We start from the raw sequence: 24,541 nt of genomic DNA, 5'->3' as shown, positions 1-24,541 counted from the left end.
CAACTTAGAGCCATAATACAAGTTGGGAGGAAAAAACAGGTACTTTTTGTGATGATATATCAGTAGTTGCAATATGTTTTAGTTCACATAAGTAGCTTTTTATCCAAATGGGTGAAAGGTGGATTTAATTGGCTAGAAAACGTCTTACACTGTTTATGCTAAATGGTGTAAGCCTACTTCAAGCTATAAAATCCCAGAAACTTGAGCCCATGCCAAGTATCCACAGGACATAGGATTTTGTAGAACATTTGGCGGGTACCTCAACAAAACCTGAACTATACTCCCCCTCTTCAATGGTGGAAGAAGTACTCAGATCCCTTACTTTAGTAAAACTACTAACACCACTTTGTAAAAATACAGTTACAAGTTGAAGTATTTGAGTTTTTGAGTTAAAGCATTTGAGATGACACATAAAAAGTACAGAAATATTAAGAGATTCCAAATCAAAAGTAAAAGTGCTCATAATAAGTAACAGTCCCTCTCAGAGTGTCATATAACTGTATATCATACTGGATTATTATTATAGACGCTTTATGTTGAACAAAGCATTTTAAAGTTGATACTTCACACACTGTATGGTAGTTCACTCTACTTCAATGCATCATGTTTTATTTGTTTATCACATGTTTTGTATGTAAAATCAGAACTTCCAGAGTTACTAAATCTGTCTAATAAATGTTGTGGAGTGAAAAGTACATACTTCTCTTTGAATGTAGTGGAGCAGAGGTATAAAGTTAAATTAGTTGCCACCACTGCCCCTGTTCTTTAATAGTCAATTCCTTTACTCTCTTGCTCCATCCCTCCTTCTCAGAGAGCTATGTTAAGCTAGCTAGAGCTAGGCATAACACGAAACCAACTTTGGGTGACTTTTACCACTGGAATAAAGTGTCTCAATGTAAATTCCTATGCGCCCTATTTTATTTTGAAATTACAAACAGGAAGTCTTATTTATTGACATTATGTCGGTGCTGACGCGGGTCGTCCCCGCTGTTGCTCCCCGGTCTCCAGTGTGGATTTACATACCCTGATTTCCGTGGGACTGGGAAGCGAAAGAGGAGGGTGGCGAGTCTTTCAGGAACTGAGGAAACAGCCGCAAACAGCGCAACTTCACAAATTAACAACTTGTAGCCCCGTCGTCGGTCCGCTCGTGCCTGCTAACCGCCGTCGGGATAACGTTTGCGGTACTTTTCTGCACTTCTCTCGGTTCTCTCAACGGTTCACTCTCTCTGGATTATTTTTCTAGTCTGGAGGAGGGCTGGGAGCTTTTTCTGAGAAGTCGGGAAGCAAGCAAGAGTTGAACCCGGTTTGAAGGGCTGTGGCCATGGCCGGGGGTGGCGGTGGTGGCGGCGGTGGGGTTTCTCCGTTGGGGCCCGCACCGCCAATGTGGTATCACCGGGACCTGAGTCGAGCGGCGGCCGAGGAGCTGCTAGCCCGGGCCGGGAGAGACGGCAGCTTCCTGGTGCGGGACAGTGAGAGTGTCAACGGGGCTTACGCTTTGTGTGTACTGTAAGTAACTTTATCGCAGAGGAGAGAAGCCTGTTGAACTTCACTTGTGTGTGCGGCCTCGTTTTGCTCTTTTTTAACCACGAAAAGTTAGACCCCTGCCAACAGAAATGAACAGCTAGCATACATTCCCTCGGGCAATCTATGATATTGTGTTAAAGTCACTGCCAAGTCTGTTACTGTTCTGTGCTTGCTGTATAAGCTTTACATAAACTTCAGGGCAACAGTAGCAGCAGCAGCAAACTGGCATCATTTTTTGTTTCACAGTATGTGATCAAATTGTACCAGATGAAGCCTGCGGAAGCCAGTGTTAAACAAGCCAAACACATTTGTTTACTTTCTCCTGGAAGGCAGTGAGTGGGGGAAAGAGAGGGAGACTGCCTGTCTGCCCAGCAGTGAAACTCCTGCATGGCACACAACTTTAAGACTGTCCCTGTCTGTCTTGACTCTGATGTGGTCGCCTGCAGCGCTGGTTTTACAAAGCACTCTGCTACAATCAGCCTGTGGGTTGTGAGCAGTAGCATTAAACTAAAAGATGGTGGGGGTAAATATAAGCATCTATGCAGTATCTGCTGGTGAAGCCATGCTTATGTTTTAATTTAAGGCTAATTTAAGATCAGTGGAGTGGTGAAGCAGCTGGCTTTGCTTAGGAGTTCCACATAGTATCTTCACAGACACAATACAACATAAAATAACAACAATCTGTATGTCAGGGCAGTATACTGTAGAGCATATCTGTCTAGAGAGTGTTTAGAGGGCCTGGCATCCTCTTTGCTAAAATAAGTGGTGAAATGCCCACCCCATATTACACAAGGGAGACTTTATCACAGTCCATCTCCATGTTCACCTACAGCCCCTCAGCCGAATCAAATGAACAATGGAAAGTGGACGTTAAACTCCAAATAACCAAAATGATTCACATGCCACCCCCAGCGCCCACACAAAGTTAAACAGATGCGTAGGCTCCTGATAGTGCAGGTGCAGTAAATGAAAGGCCCATGCCATGTGACACATTACTCTGACATTGACTCGACCTACATCCCCTATCTGAAAGTTTACCCCATGCTTAATTCAGTGTGTGTGCGTGTATACTTGCACACCAGCAGTACATACTCTATGCACTATGTAAATGCATTAAAATTGCTCAATTGTTTTAGTCATTTGTCATATTCAATATTCACTAGTTCTCTCTTCGCTCTCCTATTGCAACGATTTACTGTTTTCTCTGTTTCAAATCACTGTAACTGAACATCTGTGGGTTTTGGACTGTTGGTCAGGCAAAACAAGCAATTTGGATATATCATGTGAAATTGTGACATTTGTGAGCATTTCTTCACAATATTTTGACATTTAGTACATTAAATGATTGTCAAGTAAAAACATTGCTGATCTCGTCACGTACAAACCCCCAAAAGTACAGTAGGTCGGGCAAACATTTGGCTACTGGCCTGTGAAAAATACACAAAGATATTTTAGATACACCAGTGACAAAATTCATTTTTCATTCTTTGCTAGACGCACTAGTGATTCAGTAGGTCACTCTATGACCAACAACATTCCTCACACCCCTGCATCATCCATTTCCGGATTTACTCCCGCCTCCACCTCTCCCTTCCTCTCCCCTTTCACCCCTCACATCATCAACTTTGTTTCATCTCAGAAAGCTTCCTTCATGGTAGCTAAATCTTGTTATGGGCAGACGTTTGTCAAACTTACCTTCACAAACAATGTTACTGTTTTTTTAACTCTGAAGTTTTACCTCTTACTCCTTACCTTTAAAAAGATGTAGCAGATACCTGAGATACAGAAAGAAAGACTTTGGATTTTAACTTTAATGTTAAGGATTATGATTGAGATCATGTACAGTGGCATAAAACAGAGATAAAATGTAATGCCATTGTCAAACTTTGTAGCTTATTCTTTGCTTTCCTAATGAAGAGGAAGCAATTAAAAACTGACATTATAGCACATTACAATGCAATACAAAAGAAACAAGAACAACAGGAAGACATTACATGATTTAACCACGTCTTTTAAATAGCTCAATTTGAGCGATTTTAGAGATGTATAAGGCAGCTGTTCAATATTATGATTTGTTCATGACACAGTTGTAGTCATTCAATATTCACTCAGCAATCTAAGTCAGTGATGATCAGGTCATCATCATAGTAATTATGTTCGTTGATTACCTTCAAAGAAGAGAACATATATGTGATTCAGTGAAGTAAAGGTGGTTCCAGCTCGCCATGCATTGCACCATTTGGTGTGTTAATTTTGCAATGTCAATGCTGAATGTTTTTGACAATGTGTCATTCAACCTCACTGATGACCTGAGGCCACATATGGGAAATTGAAAGGCCCCCTTTCATAAAAACCCTCTGAGTGACAGTTCTGTCTGTTCAAAGGATCAGTATCAGGTTGAAACTTGATATATACCAGTCTAAGCATTCTATCTACTTGTCCTTTTTAAGATTAAACTTTAAAATAAGATTAAAAATATCTTCAAATAACATGTCAGGTAGGCTTGTTGATGTTCACCACACTGGAGGGAAGTCGGACTTTATCTCTTGTTTTCAGCTGTCACTTTTAGTGTTTCAGAAAGTAAATGTGTTCTAGTTTTCATACCATACATAGTCAAATTATCACCCTTATAGTCACAGCAGGTCATGTGGACCACTGTTGTTAGATCAGTTTGACAGAAACAAGCTGTCTGTCTAATATCTTTGAGAACAGGAGGCCAGTATTTCCCAACAACCCCTGAAACTTTAGAGGAAAAGATTATATGGTCAGGCAGCACATTAATTTGTCAGCTTTTGCTAATATTGCTTAGTTAAAACAAAACAAACAAACAAAACCCCCCACAGCACATTTCCAGGAAGTAAAATCTGAATCACCAGAGGCTTGAAAATGTTCCAGACTGCTGAATGGCAGACTGTTTTTAGTCATGGCCCCGTTACAGCATCCTGGAGGCTGAGGGCTGATATGTATAGCAGGTCCTCTTGATGTTGAATGACCTTTCCTTTATCTCCTGAGCACTTCAGCTTTCCCACTACACTGTCTACTCGAACAAAATAAAAACTAAAACTCAACCTGAATTGTAACTTTAACTGTTGTGACACATTTCAAAATCCTGTAAACATTTTGTTTTTGCAGTAAAAGGGAAAATATAAGTTTACTATATTTAATTTCACAAAATTGTGTCACTGTGGTGATTTAACATGGAAACTGGCTCATTTTAAGTGCTCTACCAAGTGACCTCTTTTAGGGTCCTGCCCACAAAACACATACACACCAGGATGTTCTTTTTTAACCTGAACATGGCCTCTAGACAAGACTTTTTGTTGAGCTTGCCCTCGTGACTTACATACACAGACATGTGTACTTCCTTTTTGAGGGCTGTGGAGGGACCAGTGTGTTTAGGAAGTGTTTCCACTCTGCTGTTGTCTGAGAATAGACTGGTGTGAAGAAGCTGTAACAGCACTTGGGACTGACTCTCAGGCCTGTTTGTTTATAGGCTTTTGCCTCTCACTTCCTCTTACTGTACATTTTAGTCTGTGGACTTTGGGTTTTGTGCTTGTGCATGCGGATTTTAAAGTAATACTCTGACTTTTGCAAGAAGTGACTACCATTTTGTATTAATTTGTATTAAAAAATAGTTTGCTTTCTAAGTAGAAAGCAGGCAAGAAAATGTCTCTAATGTTTTCAGCTGTAGTGGCACTTTTTTAGACTCGAACAAGAGAGATGCCAGCCATCGGATGAAACCCACGCTGATAAATTTGAATATATGCATCTCTGTGCCATCCACAGAGACAGTAGGTTGTTTTTTATTTTTGCTGTCAGGAAGATGTTCTTCAGTATCGGTGCAGCGCGTCTTAACATGTCAGGGTTCAGGCATGGCCATCTGTGTTTCTGTGTTAGAAATCTAGAACTTTCTGTGAAAACATTCCTCACCAGGAAGGTGTGTGATTGGGGTTATATATTGACTTGTGGAGTTATTCGTCTTTGTAAATCACAAGTTTTTAACTTAAGTTTAAGTTATTTGCACCTGATGACCAGGATAGAAAGTGGACAAGAGAGTTAAAATCTACTGGCTGATTGTTGTTAACTTAAAGGACATCCCCTACACTTATGGGGTCAGACAGCTTTGCCAGGACCAAAATTGCATTATGTCAAAGATGTGTCCCCATAAAGATAGGTGTACTAGTGTGTGTGTGTTGTTTGGATGAGACACAACAAGAGGAGGTGGCACTCTTTAACTGACAGGGCAGAGGGTGTCAGTGGGGCAGTCATTACCCTTAACACAGACTATTGTTGACAGCACACACACACACACAATGTATGCCTCTATGTCTATCCCATAATAAACCCCTCTCTCTTTCTCCAACCCCCTGTTATAACTTTGCTGCTACTGAAACAATAGTATTTACTTCCCAGACCCGCAGAGAATCTCATCAGCTGCCAACAGGAAGAAACACACACACACACACACACACACACACACACACACACACACACACACAAACATACAAACATAATGCTGCACATTGTGTATGGATCTTGTGCCACTGCACCCCACAATGCATTGTGTTTAAAATGTGACAGGATTAAATATGGAGTTCATCTCACTGACTGTGTTTATAGATGAACCATGAATGCTAGGAGCAAATATTTATTAAGTTTATACTGTTAATGTGGCCAACTCCAGGAGATGTGATATATGGAATTATTATTGGCAACACTTTAATGAATATGCTCAGGCCAACATGAGAACCTGTTTTCTGGCCAAGTCCCATATCATTTAACACTGACGCTTTTGTTTACTGTCAAATAAATGCAATAATGCCAAATCAAGAAATGCACCAAAATGGGGCATATAATAGTTTTGGCATCAGAACCACAACAGCAGGAATCAGTGATAAGCAGGCTGTAAAAACATCATTGCCCTCTGTAAGGAAATAGTCCAAAGGTCAAACGCAGTGAGACCAAATTTAAAACACATCATAATTCATTTCCAGATTTCCTGGAAACTGGAAACAGTTTTAAACAGCCTGTCAAGCACTGGTGTGATTTTGTAGTTTGTAAAACTGTTAAAAAGAGTTGATTTCATTTTCTGATGCTGTCATGAATATTATGGATATTGTGCAAGTTTATTCTACATCTACAATCTAATGCAGCTGTACCAGTATTTGTTATGTGGCACTGTTGTTGTTGGTTGTTGAAACAGTTTCATATTTTATTTCAGTTCATGTTTTAGTTTCTGTAGGATACTGACCTGGAAAGACCGGAAAAATAGCTGAGTGGACAAGGCAGGATGAATTCCCAACATGGGTTTCTCCTCCCACTCTTTTATATAGTGTATACACACACACGCATACTGTAAATAAGCACGGCGTATAAGCAGAAGTAAAAGCATTGCTGAAAGTGTTTTGCATAGGCTGCCATCCTAACACCCACACTTCAAAAACAGATGCCCAACCGTGACACACACATATACACCAACAGATGTCAACCACAACGTTTGCTTGGCAAATTGGACATTTTGTGTCCGGTCCACTGAGCAGACATGAAGTGCAGACATAAAAATCATTGAACTCCAGCTTGTGGCTGCAGGCATGTAGCCATGGCTGTGCAATCACAATGTCAGAACATTGATCTGTGATTGGTTGAAACAGAAAAAAAAACAGTTGTGATTCAATCAAAAATGCAATTCACACTCTGATGTTTGATACACAGTTACTGACTGAAAAACACACACCATATATTCTGGGAGGGATCCAAGAAAGGACTAGATATTCTTTGCTATCACTATAACTTTACAATGTATAAACACTAGGTTCAGCTCTGCTCTCCTCTGCTGTATCATGCTACTGTAAGGATAAAGTCTGCTCACAACTGTGACAGACAGCAACAGGTTGAAGCTCTCTACAGCGTCTAAACCCCCTCGCTCTCATACATACGTACACACACCCCTATCCTCTGAGGTCAAGTACAAGAGTGTGTGTCAATGTCAGACTTTGAATTTTTTTTTTAAATCAAACAACAGGTCTAAAAATGGTCTCCTCCTCTTCTCTCGCTCCTCTCTCCCTCTGTTTTTCACTGCATTTGCTCCAACTTTCCAGTCTATCCTCTGTGGTGTTTCTTTTCCTCTACTCTCTGTCTTCCTTTCTCTCTCTGCAGGTTTCAGAAGCATGTCCACACATACAGAATCCTCCCAGATGACGAAGGATTTCTGGCTGTACAGGTACAGAGAAGATATACACACACACTCTCTCATTCATACACACACACACATACAGGCACACACTCACAGTCCACTGAGGTTAAGTGTGTGTACATGTGTGCAGCAAAAACTGTATTTGCTTCAGTAGCAGCTGGCAGGCAGAGATGCTTTTGTTGGCTCAGAGCTCTCTCACTCTCACATACACACACGCCAACAGCAGCCTCTTTGTGCCTTGTGCCCAACAGCTGTGAAGTCCTCACCACCCCCAGCCACACACACACATGCACTCTGTCTAACACAGACAGACACACACACACACAGACACACACACACACACACACACACACACACACACACAACAACGTTCTTCTGACTATCTGTGTGGCCACATTACAGACATCTGTCTTGCTTTCGAATGATTTTTTGGGTCTTAGCTGTGAGAGTTTGAAGACAGTTTAGAAGTCTAATTTTGCTTCCTGGAGCTGAATTTGTTTGCAGGCAATGTTTACTAAAAGACATCTTCCTGGTTTGAATTATATTTAGACTACTGGGTTGTATTTGCTTACACAGCATCAAATATGGAACAATAGGGGCCACCAGAGATTTCAATAACATGCCAAGGAGTGTGGATGTAACTGTTATCTTCATACCATGTAGAAAATAACTTCCCTCCTCTTCCTGTATCTCTTGGTGTATCCCTCCCTGTTTCTCCTCCTTCCCCATACTTTCAGACATCTCAGGGTGTGCAGCCTAAGCGGTTCAAGACGTTACCAGAGTTGGTGTCATTATACCTGCAGCCCAGCCAAGGTCTGGTCACCACCCTGCTTTATCCTGTGGACAGAGAGGAAACAGCAGTTAGCGATGACAGAGACTATTCAGGTATCTCTAGGGCCTACACAAGCACACTCACATGGTCACAAGGGCCTCCCCTTTGTCGCATGTTAACTCTCCTTTTCTGTGATTGGTAGATGGGGAGGATGAGAAGCCGCCCCTCCCTCCTCGCTCAGCCTCCACCTCCACTCCCCCTGGACCAGACACACCCACAGACAGGTACAAAGTGTATGCAGCGCCTAATTTAATCGTGCTGATTCACACTGATAATATGTAAGTGAACTGAAAACCAAATCAGAAACTACCCTCAGGGCTTTGTAACCATCTTGTTAACCATGCTATATTTGAAACACACAAACACACAACCGCAACATATATACACACACAGGAAGGATGTTATTTCAGTGTGAATGTGATTGTGTCACAAAAATTGTAAGCAGATGCATCACTGACAACGTCTTCACACCCTGTACCTCACTTTTGCGGTTTCTGTCACATAATAGGCACACATAGTTACATATTATTAGCAAATATAGCAATGTTTCCCACACTCATTTTCATTTGCAGACACACACACATTAATATCCTCTGTTGTCTCTGTGTGCCCCCCTCTAACTACATACAGAAGGAAAGCCACATCCTGTTGAAAACCACATTGCTCACAGATGATGGCAAGGCTTTAATGAAGTGGGGGCTGTCATTTGTGTACATGCAGGTGTTTTTATGATTGAGTGTGTGTGTGTGTGTTCTTTAGATCTGGGTAGATTAATAAGCAAAGCTCAGCAGTAGACCCTTTTACACAGTTTGCTGAAGGCAGGAATATTGCACCGTTAGTCTCCTTGCCGTTCTGTAGAAACGATATGGAGGTGGAATGGGGGGCACTGTTGTCCCACCATTAAGCCAGCAGCAGAGGTAGTCACAGAGCTGGATCGATGTCTGTGTAAAATGGAGAGCCAGCAGAGTGGAACTGACCCCGACCGACACCAAGGCTGCTGTGTCACACACCTCTGATTCTGCGATGCTGGCATGCTGTATAAAATCACACACTGGGTCAGCATTACAACAGCTTTGCATGGTTCAGTGCAAACGCAGCAAATGCAGCATAGTGAGGAGTCTTCTTAACTCCAATAAAACGCAATCTCTGTGTAAAAGCAGCCAAGTGTATTCACTCAGGCTACTGTGTGCTGTATTTGAAGAGAACTGAGTAACTGTATCAATCATTCTGATATGAGATTTTCAAGCTGGTGAAAGTTACTTTTTAAAGCACCAAACTGCCTATAATAATTTTCTCAAGCAGTAATGTGTTTGTTGCAGTACCTTTGGTCACAGTGTCAACTATAGGTGACATCAGTGGAGCAACATTGTCCTTTTTGGTCACAGACTTTCAACAGTCTGCTGGTTTGTAGACTTTGCGTGCTAAAAATAAGCCTAGCACAGGAAAATTTACTTAGCTTACTTGGACGCCTCAGTGTGGACCATATTAATGGATCCTAAAGGCAGAGATTTGTAGGTGCAATAACTGAATAACTGTTTTAGTAGCAGAGGTTAACACCTGGTCCTCCGCTGGCTTATATGGTTAGGTAAGTGTGTGTGTTGGGGTGGGGGGGTAAGTCAGCTCTTTGGTTTAGAGGAAGTGTGTGATTCTGAAAATCCTTACTGCACAGATGAAGATCTTGCAGACTCACCTACACGCACGGCTTTGTAAATATGGCAATTATAAAGTACGTGACAGTTCTGTTTTCTGATTCAGGGGAAGTAATTTATCTGCTATTTTGATGCCTGTTTCTTTAAGTATCAGCAGAAACTTTAAAGACCTACCTGTGCCTTATGGCAGCTTTATCACAAATATAATAAAATGTGAAGCCCAAACATCAAATCACAATAATGCTGTTTTTGTTTGCTTGTACTGTAATCTGTACAGCTACTGAATGTTATGTAATTATGTGCACATAGTGAAGATGGTTATAAATGCTCACTGAGCTTTTATTTTGTTTCAGCACCCCAGCAGCTAATGGCCTGAGCACTATCTCCCATGAGTACCTGAAGGGCAGCTATGCTTTGGACCTTGAGGCAGTCAAACAGGGAGCCTGCTCCCTGCCTCACCTCAACAAGACACTAGTGGCCTCATGCAAACGCCTTAATGGGTAAGTGCTGCGTGTTACCATGTCTCTTTGTCTTGGTCAGAGTGGTACATGTTGCATATTCAAACACAGTGAAAAAATGTATCAAGAATAACTAAATCACATGGTTATTGATCATCTGTTGTTAATTGTGCAGCCCTAACAAGTACACATAAATATAATAAATGTCTGTATCTCTATAGATAGATCTAAATGAAGAAGGATTTTTGAGCTCTTAGTCCACTAAATTGTTTCTGTTTCCCTCATTAGGGAGGTGGATAAGGTTCTGTCTGGTCTGGAGATTCTTTCTAAAGTCTTTGATCAGCAGAGTGCCTTCATGGTCTCCAAGATGATCCAGCAGGTACAACCCATTGCCTCTTTGCATGTGTTTGTTTGCACACTCAGTTAGAATGGAAGTGCATACACACACTCATGTCTAACACAGTTATTTTACTACTTTACAGCTTCCCATAACAAAGTTTGAATAATAGATAATAAAACATATAAATCTTTGTTGTATACAGTGTCGTAGCTTGCATTTAAGTAGGTGCGACAGATGTGGAGTATTACAGTCACTGAACAGGGCCAGTATTAAGCTATTTTCTGCATTCCTGCTATATATAGACCCCTGATCATCAATCTGTGGATAAATATAAGCAGTCAGCATTTACATTCAAACTATGAGACAGTATTTTAAATGGCTAATCATTTTAAAACTTAAATAAGGACTGCTTCCTCCAGACTATAGACAAAAGTTCACCTCACTTCCAGATCAGTTACTTCTCTGTTCCCTTTAACAACCAAAACATCCATTGTATTAGTTGTAAAATTTTACTGCTCATCACATTCGGTATTGCTCATTTTGAATTTTATGTTTCACAGGTGATGGTGGAATATGTGACATAATGTCCTTAAGTAACAAGTCAACACTTGTGTTTATGCCTAGCTAAACAGTAAAGCTCCTTGTATGCAGAGCGGCCAATCAGATTAAGTCACTCAGTAACAAACAGAAACTGAATGTAATTGAACGCATCTTTTATTAGCTGTAACACATACTGTCGTTGGACGTATCTATACAAACACAGTAGTAGCAGTATACACACATACAAGTGGGTGTCCAGGGTCTTCTGGGGACAGCTGAGGTAGACATACACCCACTACACTAATACACACTGCTCTTTAAGTAATGTATCTCATGGAAAGACTTGCAAAGGGTTGTTTGTGTTTGTCCATGTAATATATCTACATGTGGGGACGGCTTATTTTTTCTTTCATAGTTGTGTGTTATTGTCTAACATACATAAAACTTATATTATATGTTAATGAGACAGGCAGAATGTCTTGTTTTTTTTTGTAGATTTCCAGACTTGAAAGTAGACTTATAATAAAACCAAGATAAAAAACACTGGCTCTGTAAAAGGTATAAGCACTGCTCCCTCAGCAAACCACTACTTCACTCCTGGTTCAGTAGTCACATTAGTCATAAAGCACAGTGTATAAATAAAATGTTTGAATACAAACAGATTTATATACATATGGATAGACTGGTAATGGAGCCTTAGCAATATGTAAGACAGTTTGTAACTCTGAAATGTCTGTTTGCTGCCCCATTGTTTTTTGAAAGCTACTGTACATTTTAGCTCCTTGAGATCTGTCTTACCAAAATCTGTCTTTTCATACTGTGCAGCTTACATAGGCGTTAAATACTTTTTTTCTTCTTCTCTACCAGTCTGTGAATCAGGGTGGAGACCAAGAGCTGGAGAACCTTGTGACCAAGTTGGCAATTCTCAAAGACCTGCTGTCCTCCATAGAGAAGAAGGTACACACATATATTCAGTCATGTGTAGGCTTACACCCATGATCACTTCTGCTCCATCACTTCTGTCTCTCTCTTTCTTTTTCTGTGTTTGTGTTTGTTTTGCTTTCTCTTTCTCTACTCAGTCACACACACACACACACACACACACACACACACACACACACACACACACACACACACACACACACACACACACACACACAACACTATTAGTTGGTAGTGGTTGGTTTAGCTAACTCTATGATCATGGAGTATGTTTGATTTTGTAACATTTTTGCCCTTTGCTGATACAACCTGTTAAAAGTATTTGCATAGTGTGTAATACTCAGGAAGATGGAGAGGATGTGTCATGTAGGTCATAGCAGTTGAAGATTTAAAGCTGAGTTTTTCATGCCCAACAGGGTTTTTCTAGCACAGAAAAACCTTGCCAATTAGATTTTTTGCTTTTATCCCTAATTTGCAAGTAGGTTGACCAACTCTGCCATGTTATAGGTCAAATTGTAGCTGACCGGGCAGGAAATGGCTTCAATGCAATCAAGCTATGTGTCTTGACTCATGTGATGTCACTGGCTCCACCTTCTCTGCTCCTGCTGGATCACAACCCAGGAAATGGGAAACCGTTTCCATGCTGACACTGACACAGCAGCTGAAAACAACATAGTTTATTTCTGTGTTGTTTTTTATGTCCATGTCTGTTTTCCCCTTAAACTTATTCATCATATCTCTACTAATTGTTTCTCCCCCACACCTCTCCTTCTCTTTTTTCCCTCCCCCCAGGCTCTAAAAGCTCTCCAGGACATGAGCTTGTCCTCTCCATGCTCCCCTCCTCCTCTCTCCATGCGTCACAGCAAAGCAATCCCCGTGCAGGCCTTCGAGGTATGCACGCACGCACGCACGCACACACACACACACACACACACACACACACACACACACACACACACACACACACACACATTTACACACACACTTCTTTAGTGATTGTCTATCTTCAGGGTGAAAGGGGTCAGTATAAGGGCAGGAGTGAAGATGGTGAAATATTTTTTTTTCTCACAGTCACAGGGCAAGGAATCAAGATTTTAGTCTAGAATCAAATGAAACAAAACCTGAAATCTAATGTAGCGCTAACACACCTCCAGATTTGGTACTTTTACTCTAAGGAATGGCAGTTTGTTTCACAGAGGTCAGACTGAACCTGAATTACAATGAAAGAGGCAGTGAAGTCACATATTCCCCAACACACTGCTGTATGTTTGTCAGCAGAGATGATGTGAGACCAAAGGAATGTTTGTAATGTATTTCCTTTAGCATCATCTGTCACATTGTTATTTATCACTTTTGGTATCACATTCACATCTATAACAAGTACACAATTAAGTGAGTGTAACTTCAGTTTGTATGATGGTAATCAGATTCTGGTTGTTTTATTTTGAATGTTTACACAGAACATGACTTGTAAACATAGGAAGGAAGCTGTGTTGAGGAGTGAGAGAGAAACAGAGAATGAATTGGAATATATAATGGGTAGAGATTCAGTGGCAAATAAAGGGGACAAAGGTGATAAGAAAAACAGAGTAGAGGGATAAATGTCAGTGGGAGCACACTGGGAAGCAGGGGAGACAGAGGAGGAAGAAGAGATGAATGATTTGAAATATTAGTGGTCAGCCAAGGCTGCATTCTCTGTGGTGAAATCCTCTCAGCGGCTTCCTGTTGCACAGGAAAAGAAGTGTTGTTACGATGAGGTGAAGTTAAAGATTTGGCATCAGATTCGCCCACTGATGCACAAACACAAACCGACCCCCACGAGGTGACTCAAAGTGAAAATAGATGTCTGTCTTCTGGTTAAACATTTTTCCTGAGAGGTTATGAGTCTTATGTTTCTGAGTGCCAAGAAACAAAGTCCGCTTTTCTACAGAAATGTGTGAACTGCCCGCTAAAACTGCCATCAAGAGAATCAAGATAGTGTGTGATCATCAAAATCCCTGCTTGTAGTTTTCAGATATGCTGACTGCGTATAACTGAGATAGATTTAACACCCTGTTAATGCCACAGAAGCAGCACGCCTTGATGTATATGGTAAAAATAGAGATTGTGAGAGTCATGAGGGGTCCACCACTTTCACTTTGGAGACCCCTGGTGGTGTGAAGATTTGATACGATCTGAAAGTAAAAAGCTCTGTAAACACATAAACTTTTATTGCTGCGCTACAAGCACTTGTGATCCTCTGGTCCACTACAGGTAAAGCTGGACGTTTACCTGGCAGAACTGACAAAGATAGGAAAGAGTCAGAAGTACACTCTGTCTGTGGACGTGGAGGGAGGACGACTGGTAGTGATGAAGAAAGTGAAGGACAGCCAAGAGGACTGGACCACCTTCACACATGACAAAAGTGAGAAACCCACACACGCTCCACACACAATAACCATCAGTGTTTTCTGAACCGCAAAATGATGAGTAATCAGTGTTTCCCTCAGGAAATTGCTGAGCAGAAATTTGTGAGACAAAGGTGGTAAAACACCCAGAGAGTGACGCATCTCGTCTTGTGATTGCTTCAGTTAGTAGATGACAACCGAAACAATAGCCACATTCATTAAATAAATGTCATTTTCTGTGTGAAATAGCGCCTCTATTCTTTTTACAGATGATGTTTCATTTTTAAAAAGTGTGTTTAGTTTTTATTTTGTCAGTGTAAATGGTCTTAAGGTAAAGTGGCTCAACTCAGCACTGCAAGAAACCATGCTGTGTCCCAGAATGACAACTGTTCTAATGTCTCTGAACTCCAGGGCTGGAGATCAAATGTATTTTAAATGATCTAAGCCGTTGATAACATGATATTCTTGATGTTGTCTGTTTGAAACACAGTAAAGGTAAAGACGAGGATTTAATGGCTGCTTTGACAACGTTTTTTGTTACAGTTTTGACTCCTGTTTCATTTTCTTTATTTTCCTTCCTTATCTTTAACCTTTTTAAATCTGTCTGTATTCCTTGACCTCCCTTTATCTATAATTCCCCATCTCTAACCCTCTGTCTCCTGTCTGTCTGTCTGTGTCTCTCTCTCTCAGTCCGTCAGCTGATCAAGTCTCAGCGTGTGCAGAATAAACTGGGCATTGTTTTTGAGAAGGAGAAGGACAAGAGCCAGAGGAAAGACTTCATCTTTGCTAGTGCCAAGGTCTGCACACACACACTCACAAACTCAAATATAATTTCTTCATTCATATTCAAACGGATACTCTCAAATATCCTTTTTATATGTATATATACAATCAGACTATGGTAACTGAACAAGTCCAAGCCTTTTTACACAGATCTATATATAAATACCCTTTATGAACTGAGTTTCCACTCAAACTCTTCCTGTGACTTACATACATCTCTGCATTACTTCTTCTGTTTACATATTTCAAAGAAGAACACTTGATGGAAAATACCAGAGTGTTGTCTGTGCATAGTGCTGTAAATTAGAGCTGTTAAGAAATAAACCCATGTACATTCAATGTTTAAAGGATTAAAGAAAGCATGTGATATACACACACTGATTGTTAGATATCTTTTAAGTACTGCTATTTGAAGACACGGTGCTCTTTTGTCTCACACACTGATTTGTTTGTGTGTGTTGTAGAAGCGGGAGGCTTTTTGCCAGCTGCTGCAGCTGATGAAGAACAAACATTCCAACCAGGACGAGCCAGACATGATTTCCATCTTCATAGGCACCTGGAATATGGGTTAGACACACACACACACACGCACACACACACATGCACACATTCAGCAGCACTGACTGACTTGCATTAAAAAGTAATATTAAGTAGTTGACATCAGTACTTTTGGTGAGAATGTAGTATTTTGGTCTTTGTTGTGTAGGCTCAGTGCCGTCACCTAAGTCTGTGGCCTCATGGGTGTTGTGTCGAGGCCTCGGGAAGACTCTGGACGAGATGACAGTCACCATCCCTCATGACCTTTACGTGTTTGGGACCCAAGAAAACTCAGTGTGTGAGCGGGAGTGGGTGGAGTCGCTACGTGCCTATGTTGAAGGAACAGACAGAGCTGGATTATAAACCGGTGAGGAGCATCGCATTCTTTGATTACACTGGTGTTATTTGTGCTTGCTCACACCTACTAAATCCATTTAAGTCATGCAGGGGATATGAACAAAAAGTGGAGGTGGTATGTTTGAGAAGCTAAAGCTAAAGATGAAGAAAGCCAGAGCTATTTTTGTACAGTGTGTGCACAGAAATGATAATTATAGTTTCTTCACTCTCTGTTGCTCTTGTTTATAGATCGCAGTGCAGACTCTGTGGAACATTAAGATCGCTGTGTTGGTGAAACCTGAACACGAGAATCGAATCAGCCATGTGGGAATGTCCAGTGTCAAGACAGGCATTGCCAACACACTGGGTAATTACTGAGCTCAGTGTTCCCTCTGTATTCTTTGTATTTCTTGGAAAAACAAAAGGGGCAATTTAAAATATTCTAATTTTATTACTGCATTTAGAAAAATGTGACTTGAGTTAAGAACAAAGGCATGACACTAATAAAAATAAAATAACCATAACCTTACCTTATAAGAGAATGAAACTAGAATTTCCCTTACATTTTATTGTGACTTCTTATATTTAGTTTGTGTGTTTGTTTTTGTTGTTTCCCAGGTAACAAAGGAGCTGTAGGTGTGTCCTTCATGTTCAACGGGACATCTTTTGGTTTTGTGAATTGTCACTTGACTTCAGGGAATGAGAAGATTGCCAGGTACCTACCACAGTCCTACACACATGTTATGTATGGCTATACTTGTGAGGACATCTGATTTGTTTTAGTTCATTTTCACACCTCTTGGTCTATTTTATTTCAGGGTCTTGTACGTTTAAACCCCTAAATTGCTATTTTACTTGACAGACTAAAGTGTTCTCTCTGTTTTGTTTGTAATGATATACTTTTACAGTGTGTCAGAAAAAATCTCTTACAGACACAAACAACTATTACTCTTTTACCTCGTATTACCTGTGATGCATGTGACCTTTGACCCCTGCAGGAGGAACCAGAACTACCTTGATATCCTGCGGCTGCTGTCACTAGGAGACAAACAGCTGAGCTCCTTTGACATCTCACTGCGCTTCACACACCTCTTCTGGCTGGGGGATCTCAACTACAGGCTGGATATGGATATACAGGTAAAGGAGAACACACAAACAGACATGCACAGAAAGATGAAATACAGCAAAATTAGATGAACTCTTATTTTACAAACCTGTCTCTTTTGTGTCTGTTGTGTGCAGGAGATATTAAACTACATTAACAGGAAGGAGTTTGAGCCATTGCTGAAGGTGGACCAGCTCAATCTGGAGAGGGAGAAGAACAAAGTCTTTCTACGCTTTGGTTAGTGTGCCTGAGCCAGTTCTGGTTATTTCCTCTTGTTGTGCACAAGTAGATATTCAGAGTCAGAGCAGGATTTCTTTAAAAGTAGAGAATTTTTTTGTTTGGTTTTAAATCTCAAATTAACGGAAGGTTTCTGTCATTAAGAGTTTCTCTGGTCTCACAACTGACAACTGAATATCACATATTGTTTATGCTGTTGTTTCTTAAAAGTGACCATTTATACAGGATGTAGCTGCTTGTCCATACTCCATGTTCTGTCTGTGGTGCAAAATCAGTTAATGTCATGTCACACAGCGCAAAGGGGAAGCTGTCCTCTATTTTATAATCATACTAACATCTCAGATTAATGTGTTTAATGTGTTATTAATATATTAGATTTATTGGTTGTTATGAACTGCTAGGCCTTGTGCCTTTACACTTATCTGCTATGAGTTCTAATAAGTGAGCGTGTGTCCTTTCTCACAGCGGAAGAAGAGATCTCATTCCCACCTACCTACCGTTATGAACGTGGCTCAAGGGACACATATGTCTGGCAGAAGCAGAAGGCCACAGGGGTATGTTTATTAACTTAAACAACACCACAGAAAGATTTACACCAACCATTTCTGACAAGTACTTTGTTTTCTTTTCTTTTTGTGAATCCTCCTTATTATCCTGCTGTGCCATCCTCTACTTCTCTGTCTGTCCTAGATGAGGACTAATGTTCCCTCCTGGTGTGACAGAATCCTGTGGAAGTCATATCCAGAAACACATATTGTCTGCAACTCCTATGGTGAGACCATCAACAGAAACATTATTCAGTACTCAGTGTAACAGAGGTCAACTGAGTGGTTAATTTCTTAATTTCTACTAAAGTTTATAAACTTCTATAAATGTCTTATACTGCAATTCATATGATTGATCAACAAGGAGATTACTTGAGTACTTGCTCTTTTGTTTGTCAGGCTGTACAGATGATATAGTGACCAGCGATCACTCCCCTGTCTTTGCTACGTTTGAGGTGGGGGTGACCTCCCAGTTTGTCTCCAAAAAAGGTACAAGTGGATTAACTTAGATCCTTCAGAAAATAATTATTTAACATGGTATTCGGTGCTGCCCGCTCAGATCTTTTTCTCAGTCTTTCCATCCTTCTCTTCCTTCACCCCACCTACTTTCTGTCTACCTGTTTCTGTGTAGGTCTGCCAAAGTCTTCAGAGCAGGCCTACATCGAGTTTGAGAGCATCGAGGCCATAGTGAAGACAGCGAGCAGAACCAAGTTCTTCATCGAATTCTACTCCACTTGTCTGGAAGGTGAGATGAACATGGCTTTTCCACATTGGTTGACAGAAGTCCACTAGGAGTTACAACACAGACAGGGTTTCTGTAACACCAAGTGGATGTAATAAAACTGTAAAATCTGTTTCTTCTTTTTGTATCTCCCTCCCTCCCTCCCGATCTCAGGCAGTCAGTATACCTTTAAACTACAATCCGTTTTTGACCTGTGCTGCATCCCCACTCCCTGTCCACCATGCACTTGTGAATGAAATGCAATAGAAACATCTCCCTCCTCTTCTTCCTTGTCTCCTTCCCACCTCGTTCCCTTTGTCCCCTCTCCTCATCCTCCCTTGCCCTGCATTTTTCTATCTGTCTCTCATCTGTAGAGTTTAAGAAGAGTTACGAGAATGACACTCAGAGCAGTGACAATGTCAACTTCCTGCGTGTGGGCTGGTCCAACAAGCAGCTAACGACGCTCAAACCTCTTCTCTCAGAGATCGAGTACCTTCAGGACCAACATCTGCTGCTAACAGTGAAATCTCTGGATGGATACGAGTCCTATGGTACAAAGAGAATGTTAATGTCTGTCAAGTGGCTGTGCAGTTCTTTGAAACGGACAAACTGATCTTCGGTGCGTTGTTTCCTTTGCTAGGAGAGTGCGTGTTGGCTCTAAAGTCGATGATTGGCAGCACAGCACAGCAGTTTCACACCTACCTGTCCCACCGTGGCGAGGAAACAGGAAATATCAGGGGGTCCATGAGAGTCAGAGTCCCTTCTGAAAGGATGGGAACCAGGGAGAGACTCTATGGTAATGCACTAATTTCTTTAAAGGCAGTAAAGACAGTATTCCAGGAACCAGTCGAGATAAATGGAAGGATATAAATTGTCCAAATGCTGCAGTTTTGGAAACAACAATTTTTCGTGTCGTATTTCAGAGTGGATTAGTGTGGACAAAGATGAGACAGGAGGACCTAAAGGGAAATCCACGATGGTATCCAGAGTGGGACATGAATATGTCAAGTCAGTACACTCTGCTCTTTTAATTTTACTGTACATAATTTATAGTAAAATGCAAAAAGCTGAATGTTTCATTAAAATTTGCACACAGAAGAGATTATAAGATAAATCAGACATGCTGACTTTAGTCCTGTTCTGTTGTGTCCACCGAGCAGGCCATCTGTGGTTCGTAAACAGTTAGGAGAGCTGGGCAGGGTCAATGAGGAGGGAGAAAGGATCAGCAAGGAGGAAACTGCTGCAAGGTACAGGCACACTCATCTGATTCACACACATTGATCAGAAATCATATGTGCAGATTTCACATACACACACAGCTAAAAGTTCAAACCATGACACATTAAAAAGTGAGAAATCAATCATATAATCTGTTGCTTTCTTTATTGCAAAGACCTAAGCAAGATGCATCAGATGGTGATCCATCCATCAGTAAGAACAGCTACAATAATCCCGCCTACTACATCCTGGAGGGCGTTCCCAACCAGTCGGCAGCTGCTCTCTCACCTGAGCTTCTCCCATCTCCTACCTCTGCAAACCCCCAGGCAGCTAAAGCCCCTCCTCCCTCAGCAGGGGCTCGAACCAAACCCCCCTGTGTGGCCTCAGGGCCACCTCACCCACGCAGACACATGGCAGGACACCCGGTCCGGGCCATTAGCGAAGAGGGCTCCTCAGAAGATGACGGAGGCGCTTGCATGGTGGGGGCACAGGGCGGGGGTGTCATAGGAACAGTTGGGAGCACACTGAATCGACCCCCTCCTGACTTCCCCCCTCCTCCTCTTCCCAAGGGAGCCCTGGAGATGGTTGCAGAGGCCCCCTTCCCCAAACCTCGCCCTCTCTACCCGGACCTGGCCGAGGTCAGGATCCCGGCAGCCGGTCCTGGTGCCCCGCTGGGTCTTGGGGAGGGTTTCAGGAGAGGAGGAGGAGGTGGAGGAGGTGGAGGAGGAGGTGGAGCTGGAGGAGGCGGGGGAGGCGGAGTTGGAGCAGGGGCGTTAGATGACCAGTCATGCTCTGTGCTCCAGATGGCAAAGACACTGAGTGAGAGTGAGTTTCCTGGACAGCCTCCACGTGCTCCATCGGCACCACCGCCTCTCAGGGGGCAGCCGATGGGTTTAGGTCTGGATGCCTGCCGCACCTTCCCGCCCAGAAATCCCATCACAGAGAGCATCGCAGAGGACATGCCTGAGGAGGTGGGTGGTTCATGAAAGTTTACATGTACACTTTCATTTTCACAGAACACACAGAACCTCTGTCTCCTGTAATTAAAGTTTTAGTGTTTCCTTTCTTTTGGTGAAGAAAAACTGAGCTCAAGGTAGCATATTGTATCTTTGTTGGCATACGGCAGCTGTAATTACCTGATATGTTCCTGCAGCAGTTTTTTTGGTTGATCTGTGGATTTCATTTCTTGTGTGCAGGCACTTTGGGGCAGCAGTAGTTCATCTTTGTCTGTAGGGGAATCGTCAGTGGGGGAGTGGCTGCAGAGGCTGGGACTGGAAAGGTATGAGCAGGGTCTCCTGCACAACGGCTGGGACGACCTGGAGTTCCTCAGGTACGCACACTCACACACTCAGATATGTTAAAATAAGAGTTGGAGTAGTAATATAGAGTCAAAGTAAAATTCAAAGCCTGAAGATGGTGAACAGTAAAATCTTCAAATTAAGAACTTAATCTGCACTGTTGTTCTTTTAAGATGTACATGTGTTCATCTTCTGTTCTATTTTTTACATCTTGAACTGTTTTTCCAGTGACATCACAGAGGAGGACCTGGAGGAGGCGGGGGTGCTCGACCCCACCCACAAGCAAATCCTGCTGGAGAGCCTCAGACAGCAGCAGCAACAGCAGCAACAGAAATAAACTGTACCACACTGGTCTATGACTGGTCCAAACCGGCCTGGTTACCACACCGGGTCACAAGAGGCCAAATCTCAGCTGAACTGAACTGAGCTGGAATGTGCCAATCGATGCCAGACTGTGCCTTCTGAGAGAAATTGCACTCCATTTGTACTTTCAAAAAAAAAAAACAAACAACAAAAACACTTGTTGAACCAACGTCCTTTTTCACATGTACTGTATGTGTGTTGTTAGTGTCATCAAGGTGGCCTTATTTAACGATAATCATTTCAGTCCTTCAAGCATCACTACATAACCCTCAGTTTTAAAACTAGTGAGAGGATGCAGGATGAGATTAGATTATTTTTCTGGCCAAACAGAATTGAAGATATGGAGCAGCTCATGACTCAGTGTCGTATCATCAGTTCTGACCTGCAGCTTCTAGCTAGAATTAAAGCTTGTTTTTGTTTCTTTGTCCTCAGAAGCCTCAGCTCGGGAGTGACAGTTCCTTCAGACTTTCACGTTTGAAACAAAATAAGAAGAGGGGTTTTTTGTGCGAAACCAGAGCTTTGAAAAAAACAACCACAACAACAACAAAAAAACACTGCTTGTGTTTTGCGCCCTTAATTCAGACTCTTAAAAAACTGTGTTCTGTGTTCCTCTCAGTCTCAAGTTTTCCCCCAGTAATGCACACATTTGGGAAACTATGCGGGAATTGTTAAAGAGCACTCAGGAGGAGTAATGTCATCCCACAGCTCGGGCAGAGGACCCCCCCTCCCTTACTTATGTGACAGAGGTAGACAGGAAGTGGTGACAGAAGAGGAGCTAGCCCTGAGGAGCTCAGCTCACATTTTTTCAAATTTTTGTACTTTTGTGATGATGTCTGGGCCACTGTTATTGAAATAGTGGCAGTCTCAGTGTCTCTGCATGTATTTATGATTTTATGTTTTTTTAATTGATAAAGGGAATATGGAGCAAACCAACCAAACCAGTCCTGTTAGAGCTAAAAATGCATATTTCACTTTGGTAAAACATTTAAGTGACTGTATTAGCAAGGCTGCATTATTAGAAGTCAATTTGTTGCCAGAAACCTGTAGGTAGGTCTAGGCTTGAACATAAGTGGACAATGACACATGCAGCACAGTCTGGTCTCAAAAAATGAAGTAGATGAGGCAATAAAATAAAAGTATGTCAGAGGTCATAAATGCTGCACCAAAGTGAAATTTTGCTTGAAAGATTTCACCCAGTACATTTCTCATGCTCATACTCTATTTGTGAGGATGTTAAATTTCAATTTACAGAGGAAGACAAATCTTATTTTAGCAGCATATGACCTAGGGTTAATGTCCTGTCTTTGACTCATTTCATTTTAAATTGTGTTAATGGAGCAGTGTTCAGGGAATTTGTTAACATAGCCAAACTGATTAACTCGCTGTTATTTTTTACTGAACATTTACTAAGCCATCATATTATTATCATTGTCTCTGAGAAACAGTTTGTCACCCAAACATTTTTTCTTTTCATATAATGTAGAGATTTTTTTTATTTTGCTGATTTTTATTTGGTTCTTTTGTTAAATTGCCTAGTGGTAGGATCATGATGTATTTTGTACACACTCAAGAACATGTCACATCTCATAATAACATGAAACACAGAGAAAGTCAGGTGTCTGCAGGACACAGATGGTGGGAGGGCAGTTGTTCCCTGATTGCCCAGCAGGTGGTGCTGCCACTCCGTAAACCTCCCCCTTAAATGCCAACTGGAAACGTTAGACACAACCATACTTCATAGTCAGTGGTTTCTTTTATATTTATATGTTGCTTTTAAGCTGTTAAAAATCTGAGAGATAACTTACCCAGTAGTATTCACCCTCCTTTATTCGTTCTTCATTCATGCCTACTATTTTGCCTGTGAGACCAGAGGCCAAAAGCCAGTTTATTGTTGTCATAAAAGACCTGATGTTGATACCTGATAATTCTCCTTTATCAAGGTGGATCACAGGAAATATTTCTCCATCAGTTAAAGCACACAACGTGCTTTCTATATTGAAACATGATGTAAAAATATTGTCAACAGCTCTAAGAAAACAGCGAAAGCTGAACTCTACACTCTTAAGTGAACATGCTCTTGCATAATTGAGTCTAAATAGGATGAAATCTTTATGGATGTTACTGTAGCAGTTTCATTCATACACCTTTGAATTATGTTGCTCACACACCCTTGGACTCAGCTACTTGTCTGTGTTATGTGTTGTACAACATGTCTAATCTTTTAACAGCCAAACAACCATAATGCAGAGAATGTGGATCTGCCGTTCAGATGTGTTAAATCTAATGTCTTGTGTTTTTTTAAAAGCCTTTTTGGCCCTTCAGTGTTCTCAGTGATGTGTGTGTGAGAGAGAGTGCGAGTGTGAGTGTGTGTTTGTATTTGTGTGCATGAGTGAAAAAGTGTTGTTGTTTTTCTCTGACACACTCCATTTTATCTTGTCCCTTCATGTAGTCTCCTCTTTTGGTTGTGTTAAGTTAAAGTTGTTCACCCATGTAATTTTTTTTCAATTAAAATCTAATATCTTTCCTTATGTTA

General features: G+C 41.4%; 1 protein-coding gene across 1 annotated transcript; it reads left to right on the top strand.

The window, feature by feature from the left end:
• Positions 1 to 974: 974 nt before the first annotated feature.
• On the top strand, positions 975 to 24,541 carry inppl1a (inositol polyphosphate phosphatase-like 1a). The gene is given in 28 exon segments (XM_018681568.2): positions 975 to 1,506; positions 7,681 to 7,744; positions 8,455 to 8,602; positions 8,692 to 8,773; positions 10,552 to 10,698; positions 10,945 to 11,035; positions 12,404 to 12,493; positions 13,271 to 13,369; positions 14,732 to 14,882; positions 15,556 to 15,662; positions 16,113 to 16,215; positions 16,355 to 16,515; positions 16,517 to 16,552; positions 16,771 to 16,888; positions 17,140 to 17,236; positions 17,520 to 17,658; positions 17,764 to 17,863; positions 18,329 to 18,417; positions 18,554 to 18,635; positions 18,808 to 18,897; positions 19,040 to 19,153; positions 19,504 to 19,680; positions 19,770 to 19,925; positions 20,053 to 20,137; positions 20,290 to 20,376; positions 20,523 to 21,318; positions 21,544 to 21,677; positions 21,874 to 24,541. Coding segments are annotated over 28 exon segments (3,837 nt in total). The 5' UTR covers positions 975 to 1,321; the 3' UTR covers positions 21,983 to 24,541.

The sequence above is a fragment of the Lates calcarifer genome, linkage group LG21, assembly GCF_001640805.2.
Source record: "Lates calcarifer isolate ASB-BC8 linkage group LG21, TLL_Latcal_v3, whole genome shotgun sequence".
In the NCBI taxonomy this organism is placed as follows: domain Eukaryota; kingdom Metazoa; phylum Chordata; class Actinopteri; family Centropomidae; genus Lates; species Lates calcarifer.
Note: the sequence above shows the minus strand (reverse complement) of the source record. Positions and strands in the feature narration are given on the sequence as shown.